The 21,455-nt window shown below is 48.0% G+C and overlaps 1 protein-coding gene across 1 annotated transcript; it reads left to right on the top strand.

Annotated features, from left to right (window-relative positions):
- On the top strand, positions 16,730 to 19,229 carry LOC109829441 (late embryogenesis abundant protein D-29-like). The gene is made up of 3 exons (XM_020396561.1): positions 16,730 to 16,984; positions 17,083 to 17,195; positions 18,731 to 19,229. Exons 1-3 carry the CDS (start codon positions 16,755 to 16,757, stop codon positions 19,021 to 19,023), a joined length of 636 nt encoding a protein of 211 aa, XP_020252150.1. The 5' UTR covers positions 16,730 to 16,754; the 3' UTR covers positions 19,024 to 19,229.

Below are 21,455 nucleotides of genomic sequence, written 5' to 3'. Positions count from 1 at the left end.
GCAGCGTCGGCTGGGGATCTTTCATCAGCACGAGAGTCTTCGCTTCAAAGGGAGACTCCTACTCTGCAAGTGATCACTTCCTTGTCGGCGACGGTCGTTGATGCTGTGACCGCTACCCCAAGGGCGTCATTGGTCACACCGGCTTTGGTGGCGCCAATCCTTACTTCTACGGTCATGACCGCAGGCACTTCCATTGGGATTTCATCAATGGTGGAGGACGCTGCTCTCTCTCCTTTGGAGCACGAGCGAAAAATGAGTGCGGCACGATCTATGGCTGATTTCCAAGACACTCTAGCCGGCTGCATCAAGCTCGCTTTGGAGGAGAATTGTCCTTTCGAGAGTTTCGAAGAGGATATCGACTATGTCGTGTGCTTCTTAATCAAGAGGCTTGGCCGGACTGCGGCGATGCCCTACTTCCAGCGTAAGGAGGAAGTGAAAGAAGCTATTCAGCGGTTGCTTGCCCTTCGCGCGAAGAGTTCCACTCTTGTGGATCTTGCATCCGGCGAAGTCCGAGCAGCAGTAGAAGAACGTGATCGCCGTCTGAATGAGACCATATCACTGGAGGCGAAATTGTCAGCAGAACTGGAGCAGGCCAAGGCTGAGGATGAACGAATGGCCTTCGAGCGACAGAAGGCCGATAACCGCGTTTCTCGCTTGTCTTCGGAGGTAGAGAATCTGAAGCAGGTTATAGCTAAGGCACAAGCTTCATTGGCCATTCAGGAGAAGGCTTGTGAACAGGCTGTCAAAGAGTTGGAAAGCATTGAATCTCGCCAGCAACTAACGGCTAATTCCGTCGAGGAAAAGACTCGAGCCCATAGGGAGGTCAAAGAGACTGTCCAAAACTTGGCCTCGCGTACTGAGGAAGATCTTCGCCAAGAGATCCTGCGGAGGCTAGAGGTTCGTCATGCTAGGGAGATTAGTGAGGCGGAGCTACGGTTGAAGTCCTTGTAATTTGCCTCTTTTTGTCTTTGATCGCCAGTTGTACTAGGATTTCTTTCTATGAATGAAACTATCCCTTTGTTTTTTGGTTACAGTTACCTCTGTGCATGCTCCATTTCTTTTTTAACATGTGTTAGCAAAAGCGTTAGTTGCGAGGATGATTTTCAGCTTGTCGACGAATTTCGGCCGTGAGCTTGTCTCCTCTGCGAGCGGACGATTTTCAGCTTGTCGACGAATTTCGGCCGTGAGCTTGTCTCCTCTGCGAGCGGATTTCGTCCACGGGCGGATTTGGAATCGACTCAAATTCCAGAAGGGTCATCGATTTCGACCTGCGGGAATCTCAGTGGCAAATTAGGCGCCAGATGAGCCCCGCTTTCGGTGGGCCACGTATTGGCTTGTGATTACGTCAGCCGAGAGAACGTGGGCACGTCGCTCCGTATTGAATGCGGTGTAGTGGGGCTCTTCGTCCCTCGCACCCGATTCGGGCCCTTACTGAAGATCGTGTCTTCAACTGTTTTAGCCTTGAACGGTCTAATCAGGTATTGAGTAACCGCCTAGGGTTCTTAGGGTATTTAGCACCCTTACTCTCTATCAAGAGGATCTACAACATTTTCGTTGTCTTCCCCAGAGTAAACCCAGATTTCCCCTTCCTCATACCCCCGATGGCGCCGAAGGTGAAGAGGGTCACTTCTAAGAAAAGGAAAGAACCGTCTTCTTCGGGCGCTGCTGAGGCTGCCGCGGCAGAAGGTATCTCTTTGTTCGGACTCTCGTGTGGGCTGAACAGGTATTCTCCCCTTGACTCCTCCCTGTGTTGTTGTGTTTTGCAGATCGAGGGGAGGCGCCGGCTGCCGAGGAGCATGCAGCATGAGGCCGAGCCTATCCTGATCTCGGACGACGAATCCGAAGGTTCTGAGAACTCCGCTGCCTCAGACTCTGCTCCCCAGCCGGGAGCTGAACCCTGCCTTGAGATTCCGCCCATCATGGCGCTTGCTCCAGGCCAGGAGCCTGTTCCCTCCGAGTCCTTGTCCTGGCAGGCTCGCATCAAAGAGTTCAAGAGCGCTGTGAGACAGGTGATTTCCCTTGTCGAACTTGGCATGGGCAGTTTTGACAGCTTCAGACAGTCTCTCTATGATCGCGTGGCTGATTTGCGGCGATCGGGTGAAAATCGGCTCGCTACCCGTTGCATGCGTGAACTCTGTCTCTTGGAGCCACGCATGATAGGGTTAGAGACCTTGCTACGGGAAGGTCCAGAAGCCAACATGGAGTCTTGCCTGGCTCATGTCAGGCGTCAGGAAGCCCTGGAGCAGGAGACCCGTTCCAAGGAAATAGCGGACTCGGAGTCCGTCGCCAACTTCTGGGTAGGTCAACAACATTTGCTAGAGGAGCAAATTATTGACCTCAACCGCACTATGGCTCGCCTGAGGGCCGAATTGGGACAGGTGGAGGCGAAGTGGAAGGGGCTCCAGTCCGACGTTGTGAAGGTTAGTAAGAATGCTGAGGCGGAAACTCGACGCCTGCTAGCCTTGCGCCAGGCAGATGCTGCTGCCAAGTCGAACCGTGAGGACCGGATTCGGAAGGCTGCTGAAAACAAGGCTCGGGAAGACCACGCGAGCCAGGTGGAGGCGGCCAAAGAAGAGATCTCCACTTTTAGCGTGTTCGACTGAGACTTCTGCCTCCTGATTGTGTTAAGACATTTTGTTTATGACTTGTTTGTTTATGAAGTCATAACTTTGTTCAAATGTATTGTCTTAAACACTGGGTGCATGTTTCGCTTCTTTGAACGTAATATCATGACTTTTGCAATTGCAAAAACCATAACTTTGTTCAAATGTACTGTCTAGAAGCATCCCATGAAGCTTGTGTTTGCTCATCGTGCGTATACTCTTTTGATATGTCGCTTTCTAGTGTTTTGCTCTGTAATTGCTGACAATCTTGTATCGCAGGTGAAGTTCCCCTTGTGATGACGAGTTTACCCTAAGAGCCAAACTCTATCCCGAGGAGTTTACGCCGTCGGCAAAATTATGGCGGCGGTGAGTTCGCTAAGATGGTGAAGCTCGGCTCCTGACGAGTTCACGTTGCTGGCGAAGCTTGTATGCAGGCGAAACTCGATCGCGGCGAGTTTTGCTTAGAAGCTAAACTCAACTGCTGGCGAGTTCGAGTAGACGACCAAACTCGACTGCTGACGAACTTACGCTGTAAGCGAAACCCGTATGATTTCGAGACTACAGGCGAAATTTGGATGGCGGTGAGTTTGTCCAACAGTCAGAAATTCACTTGTGGGCAAAGCTTGTGCCACGCGTCCTGCTGCGGGCCTAAGTGCTCGCCAGCTAAGCCTCTGCGGGCGCATTAATGCTCATTTAATGGTGAAGCGACCGAACGCTTCGCCTCTCGTGCTCAATCCGATCGGTCGGTTTGGGGTTTCGAGAGGACTGGCCTTTATTGGCATTGAGTTCGAAGCGTCCCAGGACATCTGGACTGCTTGATCGCTTGGGGTGATGAATCTCAGTCGTCGAATTTTTTGAATATATATCCGTACTTGTCCCTCTTCAGCAGAGTCCTTATTGCTTTCGAGAAAGAAAAAATCTGTTAGAAGAAGATCCCGGCAAAAACTTCCCTTCTTTCATGGCCTCCTCTTTCCGATTCATAGCCAGCGTCTCGAGGGCGTCGGTTCTTCCGCCACCGCGTCGTCCGATGTCGGCCTTCGCGCTGGCTCTGAGCCCCCTGCGAGCTCGGTCAGGGGTCTTCTGTCCCGGACCCCATGCGCTTATCCCCTGGTTCGTGCCCCTCCAGCAGCCTTTCGGTAGCGGCTTGGTGCATTGGCGATCGCCCTCTCGAGTCCAGCGGTCGGCGACGGGCGATATTTACGATGCGCTTTCCTTCTCGTGCGAAGCGGGTTTAGAGGCCGGTTTCCGCGCGCGCGGTGATGCCTCGCTCATGCGCGCGATGCGAACGGCCGAGCTTAGAGCGGTGGAATCTGGATGGGCAGGGGTGGATGTACCGCCTCGAGGAACTGGCCCATGATGATCCCTCCGACGTGCCGCCGCCCCTTCCACTGTATCTCTTGCTCGAGCGTGAGAATCGGGCAAAGCAGATTCGGGTGAAGGAGGCCGAGCTCAGACGTCTGCGGAAGCGACACCAAGCAGTACTGGACCGGATGGACGCTTATCTGGACATGGCTTTCTTCGAGGATGCTGGCTCTCTCCGCGGCGAGGCAAAGCTTCAGGAGCGTGGGCGTGAAGCGAGGAGGCTGTTCGAGGCTGCCGAGACGGTGGACCGGGAGCTCCAACTTCTTCGCCAGGAGGAGGAAGACAGCCAGGCAGACTTAGCCAGGCGGCAGCAGGAGCAGAAGGAGAAGACGAGGATCCGGCGTGCGGCGGACCGTGCGAAGATCAAGGCAAAGATTGGTTCTTTTAGCCTGTTGAAATTCCTGTAATGCTGCTGCTTAAGTCCCCTCTGCCCTTTTTTTTTGTTAATTTAGTCGGTGCCTCAGGCACCACAACTAAACTGAAAACTTGTGTAAACTTTGGTCTGTTATGGCCCTTTTGTGCTTGTTTTGCTTATCTTTGCTTTGTATGCACATCTTTCTTTTTTTTCTTGTCTGTGCTGTTTGGCCTCTGAGTTGAACTTGGCGAGCCTTTGACTATTCTGTTTTAGACTTAGTCGTTTTAGGCTCTTGTTCTGCCTTCTGTTGCTCGCAGCGTGGGATCGGGTTAACTCCGATCTTCGTGTTGTAGCTCAAATGGGATCGAGAAGGCAACACTTGGCTTGCAGCAAAGAACAATCGTTCGCTCCTGCGGCCAACTGAAGAGCTCAACTTCAACTCGCCTCTCGGTGAGTTGTTGCTTGGGGAACCGACAGACAGGTCGTCTGCCGAACCGCCTTCGACAATTGTCTTGTGGTAGGAGTCATCGTGTGGTAGACTCTACCCATCAGTTATCCTAAAGCAATGTTAGGACATCTGGAATAGGTATAATAGTCCAGGGACGTAGGAGTGTGACTATTGACAGAAGTAATAGCACGTCGCATGGTAGGCCATTACTCAGGCTATGCTATTCGTAAGAATAACGGTGCCAATCATCAGAGGTGATCATTAACTTGATGGGGTCTTGTCGCGATTGGAGCAACTGTGGGTGCCTACCATTCTTCCGGAGAAGATTGGCAAGTAAATTGTGTTAGAGGTTTAATGTTAACGTGACAGGGAATGTCGTGATTAGAACGACTTTGAGGACCCACCATCCTTTAGAAGAGGATTGATGAGTGATTTTGGCTCTGGTCCTAACTATTTGAAGGTTTGACCAAGTGGGCTTTTGATGTCGCGTGCCAGAGATGCTAGTTTCGCCTGTCTTTGAGAGGTTCGCCAAGACAGGGAGCTTAGCTTCAGGAGCAGACTTCGCCTAGACTGATAGGCTTGCCTAACATGATTGATTCGCCTGCTCCGAGCGATTCACCTGCTCTGAGTGATTCGCCTGATTTAGACAGTTCGTCTGTACTGGCAAGCTGACTCAAGAAATTGAAGCGTAGGAATAGTTTTACCTCTTATACCATTTGGAGGGTGTGAGGGCCAGTTTAGACTCGTGCACTCGTGGGAGTTGATGAAGGAGAACTAGGGGTAGTACTTCTTCAGATACTTGCCGTTGATGGGCATCATGATCTTATCGCCATTCGGTTTGACGAGGCGATAGGCGCCGTTCGAGTAGACTGTCTCTATTACGAACGGTCCTTCCCATTTGGAATGGAATTTCCCCTTCTTCTTGGAAGTGAGGATCATTGGTCGGCGAACGGAGAGCACGAGCTCTCCCTCTTTGAAGGCTCGGCGCTTGACTTTCTTGTCGAAATTCTTGGCCATTCGAGCCTGATAAAACTCAATGTGCTGTTGAGCTTCCAGTCGCTTATCATCCAACGCCTCGAGCTCTGCGAGTCGCAGTTGGTGATTTTCCTCGGTCGTCATCCCTGTTGCTAAGGCGACACGGAGGGATGGAATTTGAATCTCCAACGGTAACACGGCCTCACAGCCATAAACCAAGGAGTAGGGCGTGGTGCCAGTCGGTGTGCGAACCGTTGTGCGATATGCGCACAGGCTCTCGCCTATCTTTTCGTTCCAGTCACGCTTGCTAGTGGAAGTCAGTTTGGTCAAGATCTTGATGATCGTTTTGTTGAAATCTTCGGCCAAACCATTCGCTGAAGGGTTGTAGGCCGTGGAAGAGAGGTTCTGTATTCGGAAATTGTCACAGAACCTGGTGAATGCATGGCTAACGAATTGCGTGCCTTTGTCATGAATGATACGCCGGGGTACGCCGTATCGGTATATGACATAGTGCTTGATGAATTTGATCATGTCGCTAGTCTTGACTTCTCTTAAGGGGATGGCTTCGGCCCATTTAGAGAAGTAATCGGTGATCGCGAGGATGAAGCGATGGCCTTTCGCCGATGGTGGAGAAATTGGCCCGACTATGTCCATCCCCCATGCTTCGAAGGGCGAAGACGCCCTCGTCGGATGTAGATCCTCAGGAGGCTGGTACATGTAGTTGGCGTGGATTTGGCACTCGTAGCATCGCTTCGCATAAGCGACTGCGTCAGTAACCATTCCAGGCCAAAAGTAACCTATCCTCCGCAAGTTTGGGTCCGGGCTGATGAGCTCCGCACACGCCGTCATGTGCTTCGCGTACGGCTTCTTGTGCCTCTCCTTTTGAAAGACAGCAAAGCAGCAAGCCGTCGTATGACCTCCGATACAACATTTTAGTGGTTGAATCGTAGTAGAACCGCGAGGCACGTCGTCGAATCGTAGTAGAATCTCGAGGCACGCCGTCGGATAGACTCTCGTTCCTTCGCATCTTCAGGCAATATGTTGTATAGGACATAGTCGATGATCGGGAGACGCCAGTCTTCTTGATCAGGCTGATCTGGTGTTTGATGAGTGGCGTTCGCCTCTGGGACGTCTCTTGGTCGAAAAAGTTTTCGGCTGGTGACAGCGACTCGTTGGGTCGTTCCCAAAGGCTGGGCTAAGTTAGCCGCCAAGGATGCGAGGGCATCCGCATGGGTGTTCTTTGAACGGAGCACGTGCTCAATGCGGAAACTCTCGAATAACTCCACTAGTCTGACAGCCGCTTTGTGGAGTGGGACGAGATCGTCATTCCTGACTTCATACTCACCAGTGATTTGTTTAACAATGAGTTGGGAGTCGCCGTAAGCCTCCAGATGCTTGATCCCTAACTCTCTGGCCAACTCGAGCCCTATGAGCAACGCGTTGTACTCAGCTACGTTGTTGGTACATGGTTCCGTCAAGGAAAAGGCCCGGGGTAACACGTGACCATGCGGAGAGGTGAGGACCACCCCCACTCCTGCAGAAATAGAGCCGCTCACGCCTGCGCGAGACGCGCCGTCGAAGAACATCTGTCACACCTCTGGCGACGAAGTCACATTGGCTTCGGGAGGTTCATCTGGCAGATCTTCGAATAGATCGGTCTTCACCCCCAGCGGGTGACTAGCCATGAGATCGCAGATGGCTTGTCCCTTGACTGATTTCTACGGCATGAAGTGGATGTCGTATTGAGAGAGCAGAAGCGCCCACCTGGCTAGGCACCAGTTTAACGCTGTAGGTTGTGTCATGAAGACCCGAATGGGGTTCATCCGGGAGATGACATGGATGGTTTGGCCAACCAAGTAGTGCCGCATCTTTTGGATGGCGAACACCAAGGCTAAGCATTCCTTCTCGACCATTGGGTACCGTTGTTCGGCGCCTTGTAAGGTTCTGCTCAGGTAGTAGATGCCTTGCTCGTGGCCTGCATCATCATTTTGAGCCAAGAGGGCGCCTAGAGAGTATTCCATGGCCCGTATATATATGAGGAATGACCTTCCTAAGATTGGCGCCGTAAGAACAGGTGGTTTTGAGAGATAAACTTTGATCTCTTCAAAAGCCTTTTGGCATGGCTCGTCCCAGACGAAGGAAGTACCTTTCTTCATCAGTTTAGAGAAGGGTTGACATTTGCCCAAGAGATTCGAGATGAATCTTCGGATATAAGCCAGTTGCCCCTGAAGGCCTCTTAGCTCTTTAAGATTCCAGGGCGGTTGGAGCTCTTGAATAGCTCGTACCTTGTCTGGATCAATCCAGATTCCTTTCGTTGTGACGACGAAACCGAGGAATTTACCGCTAGACATCCCCAAGAACGACTTGGTAGGATTCATCTTGAGTTGATGAGTCCTCATGAGTTCGAACATCGCCTTCAAGTCTTGGAGGTGATCCTCCTTACGTCGACTTTTCACGACCAAGTCGTCTACATAGCATTCGACCGTCTTTCGCAGATGATCTCGAAAGATCGTGCTCATGGCGCGCTGGTAGGTTGCGCCAGCGTTCTTGAGTCCGAAAGGCATGACGGTGTAACAGTACACCCCCATGGGAGTTCTGAACGCAGTGTGCTTCTCGTCCTCAGGGTGCATTTTGATCTGATTGTACCCCGAGAAGCCATCCATGAAAGATATCCTCTCGAATCCGCACGTGTTGTCGATGATGACATCCGTGATCGGTAGGGGAAACTCGTCTTTAGGGCACGCGGCGTTGAGGTTCCTAAAGTCAATGCAGACGCGGATCTTGCCATTTTTCTTCAGGACCGGAACAATATTCGCCACCCAGTCGGGGTGTTGCTCCTCTCTGATGAAACCGGATTCGATTAGCTTCTTTACTTCGGTTTCGATCGCCTCCATGATTTAGGGGTGAAACCGTCTCTGCTGTTGTTTGATCGGCTTGGCGTCAGGGCTGATGTTGAGGCGATGCGTGGCGACCCGCGGATCCAGACCAGGCATGTCCTCGTAATTCCAGGCGAAGACGTTAATGTATTCCCGTATGAGGGCGATGAGGTCTTCCTTTTCCTGTGGAGGCAGACTGCTGCTGATGAATATGGGTTTGGGATTCACCTCCGTACCCATGTTCACCTGGAGGACTTCGTCTTCGGTTGGTGGTTCGCGTTGTTCGAAGCGACTGTTCCACTGGGCGTTAACATGGTGATCCCATGTCTCGTCATAGAGCGGGAGTTGTTCGTCCTCCGCCATTTCGGCGGGGTCTACTGTAGCCATGTTGACTGTAAGGCCATCGAACAGGTCCCTCACACTGACGTCCGAGTCCCATGCCGAGGTCGTCGACGATTGGTCCCCCGAACATGCATAGTCGGAGTCCTCGTTGACGTAAAAACACAAATCTGACGACGAGGAGGAGTAGCCTAAGCCTCTCCTAGTCCTGTTGAAGTAATTTGAGGGCTTCCCTTTGGGGACGTAGGCGGGTTTGATGACCGTCTTACGTCCTCGGCCGTAATTTAGGCCCTCTAAACGAGTGAGGTCATACCCCATGTCGCTCATCATTCGTTTCGCAACTCGACTGTATTGCGAAAATTAGGGCGCTGGGTCCTCGTCCTCGGATTCATCCCATAGCGTGCGTAGGGGATGATCGATCCGACCGAAAATAATATCTTTTCGATAATTATTTCGGGCCGGTACGACGAACACAACTTACGATGACCTGATCGGCTGCGTCTTGGCGGCGTATGACGAGCATACCGGCAAGTGTATGGAAGGCTCACTGTAGAGTTTCGACCATGGTTCATTTGGCGCATCATCTTCGGACGTGGAACAAGACGACAAATAAGCAAAGTCGGATTTCTCATTCACGATAAATTTTTCCGCCTGAACAGCGTTGGTTACATGGTGACTCTCGTAACCAATTACAATTGACTCAAAGTCATTCAGAATTAGGCTGTCACCGTATTCAGGCTCGCTATCCGCCTCGTTGCCGCTCTCTGGCTCCTCCGCTGGCGGGGCGTCGGGGTCCTGGTATAGCAGAGAGTCCGTGAAGTAGTTTTCGACACCCTTGAAGGGCTGCTTGTCGGCCACTACTGTCCTGACTCGCTCATAGTTGTCCACATACTTCAAGCACTGGTGTAACGTGGACGAGACTATTCTGTTGCCATGGATCCACGGACGCCCTAGGAGTATATTGTACGAGGGTTCGGTGTCGATGACGTAGCACGTCACCTCCGTCTTCATGTCGCCTATCCGACATTTCAGGCGGATTTTGCCGAGCGGCCGAGTCCCCGTGGCGTTAAAGCCGAAGATGGTAGTCACAGTCGCGGAGAGACTCTTTGGTGGTATCCCCATGTGTTTGATCAACTTCAGGGGCACGATGCTCAGCGCAGACCCTGGATCGACCTGAATCCGATCTACTTTTAAAGACCCGACGTATCCCGTGAAGTACAGCGGCCGGTCGTGAGATGTGCTCTTGATGAGCATATCTTCAGGGGTGAAAGTGATGCACGAGACTCGTCTTTCAGAGACTTGGTAGCAAGTTGCACATCCCTGTTCTGCATCTGTTTCCTTCGAGAAATTGGTATAGAATGCCTCTGAGTCGGCCAGCGCCTCTTGGAGGGCCTCTCGGGTGGACCAGGACAACCGGAGGAGGTCGTACATGGTGATTCGCGCGAGAATGCTTTTCAGTTGCGCAAGCACGTTGAAGCGGAAAGGCTGGCGACTTGTGCTTGGTCCGTCCGGATTGGGAGGGGTTGCTGCGACTGGCCTCGCGGGAGGTCCTGCCAGGTTTTTTGCCCTCACGGGATATTCTTTCGCAAATTCTTTCCCTGCCCTCGTGACGAAGACGTTGGTGTCTTCTTCAGAATCGGTCAGGGCAGTCATCGCCGTGTCATCTCTACCTAGGATGACGGAGACAACGTTGCAGTGCTTCCTCTTAGCCTCCTTGGAAGGCTGTGCAGTCCACTGCTCGTCATGGAGGAGGTCTGGATGAACCCACATCACCTGCCCATCTGGCAGATCAAAATCGCCTTGGGGATAGGAATTATCCCCGCCGGAGCTTGAACCTCTGGGAGACCCGTCCCAAAGCTCAAAGGGACCATGTTCGCCGTCACCTGCTTTTGGACCTTCTCTTTCTTCAAGACCCCCGCGTCGTAGAGGGCCTGGAGTTTGTCCTTGAGGACGTAGCATTTGGTTGTGTGATGCCCAAGGAATCTGTGATATGCACAGTAACTTAGGTCACAGGTTTTGTCCGCCTCCTCAGGCTTGGCGGCTTCTGGCAACTTAATTCGCCCACTCTTGAGTAGAGTGTCGAAAGTCGCCACCACCTGGTCTTCTTTGAAATCATATTGCCGCTGGGGGCGTGGTTCAAATTGCCTGGGTTTTGGCTTTTGAGCAGCTTTCGACGCCGGGGCGGTGTCGACTGCCATGATTTCTTTTCCCCTCGACCGAGGAGGATTCTTTGGTGCAGCGGGCTCTGCTACTCCCTTTTTGGACTGCAGCTCTTTGGCCTCCAGCCTCTTAATCATATTTTCAACTTGCTCGCCTTGGCGAACAAGCTCCTTCCAAGTCCGGGTCTCTACTGCCCCGATCTTGGACAAGATATGGATCGATAGGTTGTTGCGACACATCTCGATCAGTGTCGCCTCGGAAACTTGGTCCCGACAGTGGACTGATCGATTTCGAAATCTCTTTACGAAGTCGTTAACTGACTCCGACTTACGCTGCTTCTCAGCGAGGAGAGTGGCCATTGACACTTCCGTGTCATCGTCGAAGAAGCGGGCGAGGAAGAGTTTCTCAACGTCGGCCCATGCCTTGATAGAGCCCGGCTCCAGTTTACGGAACCATTCGAAGGCCACCCCCTTGAGGGTACCTATGAATAGGCGAGTGAGGATGGCGTCATTCCTTGTAAGGAATCCGGTTTGCACCATGAAGTAGTAGATGTGCTGTGAGGGTGACCCTTTGCCGTCAAACTGTACCAAGCTGATCGGCTTGAACTTCGCCGGGTATGGGACCGTGTCCCATTCGATAGGGTAGGGACGTACCACCCCCAGCTTGTTCATGTTTTGCTGAAGTTTCAGCGCATTGAGCTGGTCCTGGAACTCGTCGAATCTTTTGTCACGGGTGCTATCCGCGGTGTGCGACGTTCCTATCGATGTTTTGGAGGAGTAATCGGACTGCCGATCATCCTCTGTCTCAGCCGCTGGTCGGTGAGGAGGTACCCACTCCTTGTCCCTGGTTTGCCGGGGTAAGGGACGTTGGGTCCTCTTCTTCTTCTTCTTCTTGTTCAGCAGTTGCTCCATCATCTCTCTCAGAGAGTCGATGGTCGCCTGCTGTTCCTCCAGCTTTTGGGCCATTGTTTGCTCGGTATCGAGTCCGGTCATGTGCACTCTCGCCTGCGCGTCTTGACTTGAGCGCGAGGTCTGAGATGTGGCTGCCGCCGAATGAACCTTGTCTTCACCGTAGGAGGGAGGTACTAGGGTGGAATAGTCAAACCCAATACTTACCCCCCTGCGACTACGGGTTCGCTGGAATATGCCTTCCTGCCTGCCGTCCTGCCGTCGAGCGAACCAGTGTTAGGTTCAGGACGGCAATCCGAGTCTGGCGAGTCGGAGAGTACCGCCTTCCCTCTTATCCGTTCATGTTGAGCTGTGGCTGGAATGGCGAGCTCTAGTCGTCGGGCCCGCGGCGTCCCTTTCGTGACGACGCCTTTGCGGGAGGCTTTGGTCGAGAGACTGTTGGAGAAAGCCTCTCGAACACGAGAGGTCTCGCCGTTCCGACGCATTGGCATCGGCGAGGACCGTGTGGATGAGTCTCTCGCAGTGGCACTGGAGGATTCACCTCATGTAATAGTACGCTTAGGCGAGTGTAAGTATTCCTGAGGTCTTGCCGTGGGCGGTTGGTGACAACCGCCAAGCTTTCAGAGGAGTCACTCGGTGGGTGGTACGGGAGATTTTTAGATGCATCTCGCGGTGCGCCCATTGCGCGTGGTATGCTTTAGGTGCTGGAGTTGGGCTGGTCTCGCGTTGACTGGCGATTTTATGCGTTTGAGCGAAAGCTCCAGTACGTAAGGCGAGTTCACCCTTCGTTTGGAAAGAGCCGGGTTCGCGAGGAATCGCACTACCCCTCTACCTTTTACGTTTATTCGCCAAATGATTATGGCGAGGCTCGCACAGCCTTCGAGATTCGACCTACTTGGGTAGGCTCGCTCGGCGCCGAGAGATCTTATTCGGCATCAGGGATGTGACACTGAGAAGCCGAAGTCTCTGCGGTTGGCGGGCTCTACGCTCCTCGGTTTGCGCTCCTGATTGTGCAGGGCTCCGCGCGTCGGGCAGCTTGCCTGCTCGTTCTAGTGGTTCCTCGGGCCTGTATGATGGTTCAGGCTATTGTGAGAAACGGAGTTGGGCCTCGCTGCGACGAGCATTTGCCCGGTGCGGCTGGCTTAGTCTCTCCAGCGGGGGGATGAGCGTCTCCGGGGCCGTCGGCGGTGCGTTTGTTGCCGGGTAAACCGGCGTTTCCTCTGAGGCAGGTATCTATGATGGACGCTTGGGACCCCAATTTGGTAGACCTTGTCTCCTGCGCATCGGATTCTCTGGCTTGCCTTGATCGATGGCGAGGAGTGAGCTCTTCGATGAGACTCGGAGGGAACGCGTAGGTGCAGAGGCTTTGACCGTCTGAGTCGGGCCTCAGCGCACAAACTCTGTGGACTTTGCGGGACTGAATCGCCGCCAAGAGGAGGAAGGAGGACAAGTAGCTCTTCGTATTGGCCTGGTTCGACTCAATTTCTAGGGACTCCAACGGTCGTCCGACAGAACCTCATTAAATTGAGCGCACACCATTTCGTTCGATGAAACAGCTTCCTCCCACTAGTGGTCGCCATACTTCTGTAGGAAGTGAAAATTTGAATTTTCGCCAAAATTAGGCAGTTCTCGTTTGAAAGCCGGCGTTTCCTCTGAGGCAGGTAGTCTATGTGGACCGCTTGGCGACCCATTTGGTAGACCCTTGTCTCCTGCGCATCGATCTCTGGCTTGGCCTTGATCGATTGCGAGGGAGTGGCTCTTCCGATGAGACTCGGAGGGAACCGTAGGTGCAGAGGCTTTGACCGTCTGAGGTCGGGCCTCAGCGCACAACTCTGTGGCGTTTGCGGGATGCATCGCCGCCAGAGGAGGAGGAGGACAAGTAGCTCTTCGTACGTTGGGCCTGGTCGAACTCAATTTCTAGGGACTCCAAGCGGTCGTCCGACAGCAACCTCATCAAATTGAGCCACCACCATTTCGTTCGATGAAACAGCTTCTCCCACTAGTGGTCGCCATCTTCTGTAGGCAGTGAAAATTTGATTTTCGCCAAAATAGGGAGTTTCGTTGTATATAATAAGAAGGCTTATTACAAACTAACAAATCAAATGTTTACAACAGAAGCAGAGGGAATGCCCTCTTTGTTTTGTGTGGGGACTTTAGGTGGCTATAGGACGCTTCGCTCGATGCTCGTGTCGAGTCTGCTTCCCTTGGACCGTTCGATCGAGGTTGCTGGAGAGCTTCAGTTCGCAGTAGAAGCTCGAATCGATGGAGTTCGGGTCTGCTTAGTTCGCCGGCGATCGGAGCTCAGAACTAGGCAGTGGTGCTGTAATGCAGGGATCTGCTAACAGCTTGGTCTCAATTACTTTTCTCCAAGTTTTGCGACCTCCCCTCCAGTGTGCTGGAAGGGGCTTTTAAATGGAAGAAGGACAGCTTGACTTCTCCTTGAATTATGGGATGTGACCATACGTGGTTCGGAGACGTCCTGCTGTTCTTCGTACTGCCAGCGATCATTCGAAGTGCTGTGCTCTGTATCACGTTTCGTAAGAGTGGGAAAGCCCCTCCTCGTATGCGTGACAGCGGCTGGCAGATGCTTGCGTGGATCTGACCAACCACCGAGCGCCGGCGGCTCTCGACCCCTCATTTGGGACAACTGAGGTGAGCCGCATTTATGAGGGCGCAGGCTGTTTTGACATCGTACTGTAGGCGGCTTGTTCGGCGGGCCTGGAGTGCCGTGCCTTCTCTCTTCAGGTCAGGAGAGGCGGGAAAGCGTGTTCCTGGTACTCGAGTGGGTTTGGACAGTTCGCCGAACGCCGGCGGATTCGTCTCCCGACTTAGATAGCCGATGTGAGTCACATTTATGACTGTTCAGGTCGACTCGACACCCGTCCAGTCCTTCGCACTGCAAGTACTGTGAGCGGCCGCCTGGCGGTCTTGGAGTACTGTGCCCTCTCCCTTTGGGTCGAGAGAGAGAGATGGGAAGGCCCATCTTAGCACGTGGGGTAGCGGATACCCAGCTGTACCGACGGCCTGGGGGTTTGCAGGCGGATTCGACTTGGGACTTGGGCATGCGAGTCGCGTGAAAGGCAAATTTCCGCTATTCCAACTGATCTCAACTCGTGCAGGCGAGTCGATTGTTCAGGCGAATCTGGAACCAAGCACGTTTGACGACTATACGGCTTAGACATGCGACTTCTTGAGGGCGAATTTCCTGTAGGCTTATCAGAGGTATTTTTTACCGTCTACAATAAGGTTATCATTGGATGATGACATGTTGGAACTTATGAAGATTCAAGAAAGCAAAAACCCGGCTGATATGCTTACGAAGATTGTCACTACAGAGAAACTGAAGTTGTGTTCAACTTCAGTTGGCCTCATTACTTGATGATATGGGAGGCCGTCGCCGCAGGGAAATGTGATAAAGATTGAAAGTTAGTCTCCAAGTGGGAGATTGTTAGGATATGTGGACTCTAACTATCAGACTTGCCCTATACCTCTAATTGAAGAGGGAATATGAGAATTGAAGAAACAGGAACGATGGCGATGAAGTTCAGACAAAACGACGAAGGAAACAACCTGGAAGCCTCACGGTCGACCGCAAGTGACGCGGCGGTCGACCGCGAACATGTACAAGACCTAGAAAAGTCTCTGGACTTTTGGCGATCGACCGCGATAACATGTGCGGTCGACCGCGCCAAACCCTTTAGTCGATTAAGTTTCTGTCATTTCTGTCCGGTCGACCGCGACTGTCTCTGCGGTCGACCGCGAGTTGGGTGGGCCTGGGCTCCTTTTTTATGAACTGTTTGAGATTCCTGTTTGTATTAATCCTTATGTTATTAAAAGGGTTATTAGGGAAACTTGTAAACTGACGAAAATATTGCAATTTCCTCCTGCGGCGGCCGTGGACGTAGCTTCTCACATCGAGAAGTGAACCACGTAAATCTTGTGTGTTTTCTTTTTGTGATTGAATTTTTCTCTCTCTTCTCTCTCATCTCTATTACTAAATCGCATTAGGGGTTAGATAAAACCCTAACATAACAGACATTTATTGTTTTGAACATTATATTCTCATCGATCCCACACAGTCTGTCTTGAGTTCGGAGTCTCTTATCAGATGCTAACCACAAGATATAAATGTGTTGTTTATGCATATTAAATCTCTCCCAAATATTATACCACCAATTAGCCAGAGAGATGAGGATACCCTTGATACTGCAGCTTTGGGGGAGTCATTTTGGAAACATGAAGATTTGACCAGTTGGCCAGAGAGTGACGAGGATAAATCTCTCTATAAGCCTATCCTTGATACTGTAGTTTTGGGGACTCATTTGGAAACATGAAGATTTGGGGGACTGAGTTTAAAATATGAAATTTTATTCAAAACAAAGATTTAGGGGACTAATATTAAATTAACCCTTCTAATTTTAAAAGAAAGATTTCTAGTTTGAATTTTTTTATTAAGCCAAGCTCTACCCCGATAACCAATTAGGCAATCAGTCAATCTGTGAAAACGTAAGCAGAAGCCTTTGCCTTAGCATGCACACAACGCATTCTCGGATCCGCCAATCTCTCCAAAAGAAATGGCCAAGTAAACCTGGGCAAAGCCACACGTGCCAACAAGTGGCTTCACTGCGCAAAGAACGTGCAACTCTCCCCTAACTCCTCTAAAATAACTAACTCCTACCACGTGCAAAGAAAATCAAGCCATTCACACAAAAAAAAGAAGAACCAATAATGGCTAAAGCAAGAACAAGACCAATGAATTCTAGTTCTCTTCTTAAAATTCTTGAAGTGTTCGCGGTGGCATTCTTGCTGTTGATAGCCGTTGATGGATCGACGATGGAGAACGCGAAGGAGAGAGTAAATCTAGCAGCAGATGAAGGCAAAATCAAAGGCTCAGAGACAATGCAGGATGCCATGGAGACCATAGAGTCCTGGGCTGGGTGGGCCAAGGAGAAATTAGCGTAAACTCATTAGTTAAAGATTGATTATCTAAATATATATGTTTTTGTTGACTGGTTTGTGAATTTAGGTTATTAATTTTGTTTTGATGTTGTTGCAGGGGTTTGGGGATTGCCATGGATGATGATGAAGAAGAGGCAGCCAGGGATGCAGTGAAAAAGGCACGAGATATTGCAGTGAAAACTAAAGATATGGTGGCTGATGTTGCATCTGGTGTATAGTTATTATCTATGTTTCTATGTTAACCTTTCAACAATATAAGCCTAAATCCTTTTAACTAAGAAAATGTGTTATTTGTTCTTAAATAACCCAAAGTTTATTCCATTGTTAACTTTGACACATTACGTTCTTTTCCCCCAAAAATAGTCCAAAGTTTAAAAAAAAATTCACTGTGACACCCCCTGTCAAGTCAAAGTTGAAAATTGAGGTAAACTTTTGCGTATACAAGTGCAATTGATAAATAGTTTTTTTTACTTTATCCGTAGAGGTCTTTTCAACTAAGTTGCTTAGAATTGAGGGTATAATTTTATATTCGAACATGAGATTAAAAATTCTTTTATACATTGAAACATATCCATGTATTTTTTGTAAAACCCATTTCAAACATGATCCTACTTCTCTTCCATACTTTGCAAGTGCAGTGCCATGAAAGCAAAACCTCATAATCACACCAAGGAACTCCTTTTCATATCCAAGAGAAATATAACCTTCAAATCCATGGAGTGATATGAAAATAAAAATCATATTGATCAAAAAATAATACGTATAAGGTTTACAATCATCTACTCATATGAAAAGTATAATATATTCCAAATAGGTCAAAATTTATTAAAAATGGAAAGTACAAAAATGTACCCTAAAACTCTCCCCATGATTGAGAAACAAATAGTTCAAATTTGAATTACAACCAAATTGATTTCCTATATGACTCTAGCTTTTTTATTAAAAAAGGAAAAACCTAAAAATAAAGATATCGCAGCCGGAATTCTTGAAATCTATAGGCTTAGTTAGAATTTTGGAAGGTGTCAGTTTGGTTGGATCCATCTCATTGAGATACACCAGAAACATATAATATTATATGTATCAATACTCCTTTCTCATTAGGACATTTTTTTTTTTCTTCTTGATACAAGAGTTATAATTTTACTTTAATTATAACATGCAGGATTGAGTGGCTTTTATTGACTCAAGCTTGGAATATTTTTCATAGCCATAAACTTTTCTAAACGTGGATAGGAACTTGGGCTATTGCATGCGTTAGTATATTTTTAAAAGGGTTTTTTAGATATTAGTCCCTCAAATATTCAATAATTCCATATTAGTCACTCAAATCTTCAAAATAGCTCATAAGTCTCTCAAATCCTAAGGTGACTTGCAAATTGGTCTCTCAATGGCTAAAATGCCCCAAAAGCTGATGTTTGTAAACATAGAGATTTATGAGAAAGCTTAGGGCTTCTGGCCAGTACTGAGAGAAGAATATGCAAAACCCCTTAGGATTTGAGGGACTTGTGAGCAACTATAAAGATTTGAGGGACTGATATGGAATTATTAATGACTTAAGGGACTAATATCTAAGAACCCCTTTTTTAAGAGATATGCTTCATTTAAAATCGATTCACATAATCAAACCTGATGGTTATAAGTTTTATTCTGTGAGATATATTATGCTTCTGAATCTACTGAAGATGTTAGTCAAAAGAAGAATCTAACAAAGATAAAAATGTTATATTAATCTGATAATTATATAGGAGCTGCGGACAAGGCTAAGGAGGCTAAAGGTGTGATGAAGGACAAAGCAGAGGAAGTGAAGGAAACATTGAAGGACAAGGCGAGCCATGCTTCAGAATCAATCTCCAACTTGTCAGTAGAGGAAGCCGAGACAGCTTATGAGGGTGCAAAGCATAAGGCCACTGAAGCCTACGACGCCATGAGCCAAGGTGCGAAGGAGGCCTACGAGGATGCTAAGGAGAGAGTAGTTTCGGATCAAGCCACTGGTAATCATGTTGGGGTTCTTATGAATCATGAAGCAGAGGAGCTTTGAGCAGTACCCAAATCCTTTCTCTTGTTTGAGGAAGGCAACATTTTGAATGATCTGCAGAAATTGATATTTATTTTGATTTTGTTGTAGTATGTCAGGAACATTTTTATCTATCAGATATATGCAAAAATCCTTTCTCTTGTTTGAGGAAGGCAACATTTTGAATGATCTGCAGAAATTGATGTTAATTTTGATTTTGTTGTAGTGTGTTAGGAACATTTTTATCTATCAGATATATGCAAAAATCTTTGACCTTGAAGGTAAACGTGTAAAACCCCAAAAAATTGAAAATATTATTGCAAATAATAATAATAGAGTTTTATTATGGTTGGTGATCATTCTAGGATGAATGGATCTGATTTTAATCGATTTGAGATCAGTTATATATATATATATATATATATATATATATATATATATATATATATATATATATATATATATATATATATATATATATATATAATTGATCTCAAATCGATTAAAATCAGATCCATTCATCCTAGTTTGTGTGTGTGAGTGTGTATGTGTGTATACCCGAATTTTTCCTCTTTTCTTCTTTATCCCTCACGTTTGAGCAGCATCCACTCTCCTCTCAAAACCCTATTTCTCTCATTTTAAAATTTTTGGAGAATTTTGTGAATTGATCGTGAGGAGGACGAGGTCTACGATTTTTGTGAAGGAGGATCGAGTTCCTCGCACGTTTGACAGATCAAAACAAATTCAAAAGGCAAGTACATCTCTTCCCAAACCCATCCCTATAGATTTTTGTTTTTAATGGTTTAAACCCTGATTTGATGAATAGATCTATAGATCTGAACACTAAATGAAGAAAAGATATAAATTTTTTTATGATTAGAACCATTAGTAATTGCTAATTAATGAACTGATTAGGATTAGAACCCTAATTAATCAACTTAAATATGATTAGTGATGTTTAGGGAGATTAAATCCCAAAAATACATGTTTTGTTGACGTATACCACTTGGCTAAGCCCCCACTTTGTTAAATACAAGATTTAAACCTGTTTTCATACCCCATGATTATGTTTCACGAGTTCTTTTTGAGAAAGTCGATTAACTTCATGAAAACTATATTTTTGTTCCAGTACTCGGGTCGGTCGACTGACCTTATGGATCAGTCGACCGACTTGACCCTAAAGATTGAATGATTTTCTCTCTGGTCGGTCGACCGACATATGTATCAGCCGACTAATTGAGACTTTTTGGCTTGTGCATGTTTGTGCACATTCGCGCTCGGTCGACTGATGGACAATCAGTCGACTGATCAAGTGTCAGTCAACTAATCACCAAGGGCAGTTGACTGATTTGTTGATTTTACTTATGATGATCTTCCAAACATGTTTGGTCGTGAAAATGAAGAACGAGCCGCTCGTCGATATACGTGCGTGACCATGAGAGTGCAAGTTTAGGGTTTGAGCACGCACGAGCCTTTGGAAGTGCGTAGTCTAATGTTTTGCGTTTAACGCGATAGGGAATGACGATTGATTTAGTTTACAATACTTTTAGATGTTTAAGTACGTTAGTCTGTGTAGCGTATGAGAACACGGGTGACTACACTCTGAGTGTGTTAGTCAATGTACCGTAGGAGACTTTGCGGGTGACTACACTCCGTGATGCATCATTGTTTCGGTGGTTGAGTGTGCATGTCTGTGCACCACATGATATTGCAGGTGACTGCACTCCGAGTGCATTAGTTCGTGAGCCCCATGGTACTATAGACGACTACACTCTATTTTGTTGGGACACCTTAGACTTTGGCGAGTATTGATTATGGATGTGGTCCAGCATTGTGGCTTCCATTATGTGATAGTTTATACTTTGACATGTTTCTCACAGGATTGTATATTTGTTCCTGTGCCACCTACCTGAGGGTAATGTGAGGTACTATGATGCGGCATAATTATGTACCAAAATTGCAAGTGCACAATTTATCAAGTTATAGTATAAAAAGATATCGATCCCACGAAGAAGGTGATTTTAAGAGATTATTAAACTTGGTTCTTATATTTTGTGCGTGACGATTAGGAATAAAGAATAAGTGTGATTGTATGAATGGTTATTTTGATTTATATGCAAGAGGTAATAAATTGAATTTTAGAGGAGAGAAGGAAGAATTAAAGAATAAATGAAATCATAAGGCAAGAAATATGAATTAATAAAATCAAGAAATAAAACCAAAAATGAAAAGAAAATTTAAGAAGGTTAAGATGAAGGATTCAAAAGAGGTAAGAAATCTAGAATATAATCCACTAACCAATTTCAATTACAAAATATAAACTATTCTCTTTTTATCATATTTCAACTTAGATTTATTAAGCATAGATTATCAAACCATTTAAGGAAAGTGTAACCTATCAAATTATCATCTAAGCTAAAATTACTATTCATGATAAGAACAACAACATGATAATA

This window comes from Asparagus officinalis, chromosome 2 (genome assembly GCF_001876935.1).
Source record: "Asparagus officinalis chromosome 2, Aspof.V1, whole genome shotgun sequence".
In the NCBI taxonomy this organism is placed as follows: Eukaryota; Viridiplantae; Streptophyta; class Magnoliopsida; order Asparagales; family Asparagaceae; genus Asparagus; species Asparagus officinalis.
Note: the sequence above shows the minus strand (reverse complement) of the source record. Positions and strands in the feature narration are given on the sequence as shown.

What these genes read in the sequence shown, in the direction of transcription:
- LOC109829441 (XM_020396561.1), top strand. Translation starts at nt 16,755, where the DNA reads ATGGCTAAAGCAAGAACAAGACCAATGAATTCTAGTTCTCTTCTTAAA. An exon ending in TGGGCCAAGGAGAAATTAGC is followed by an intron (nt 16,985 to 17,082) that starts GTAAACTCATTA and finishes ATGTTGTTGCAG; the next exon opens with GGGTTTGGGGATTGCCATGG. An exon ending in GGTGGCTGATGTTGCATCTG is followed by an intron (nt 17,196 to 18,730) that starts GTGTATAGTTAT and finishes ATAATTATATAG; the next exon opens with GAGCTGCGGACAAGGCTAAG.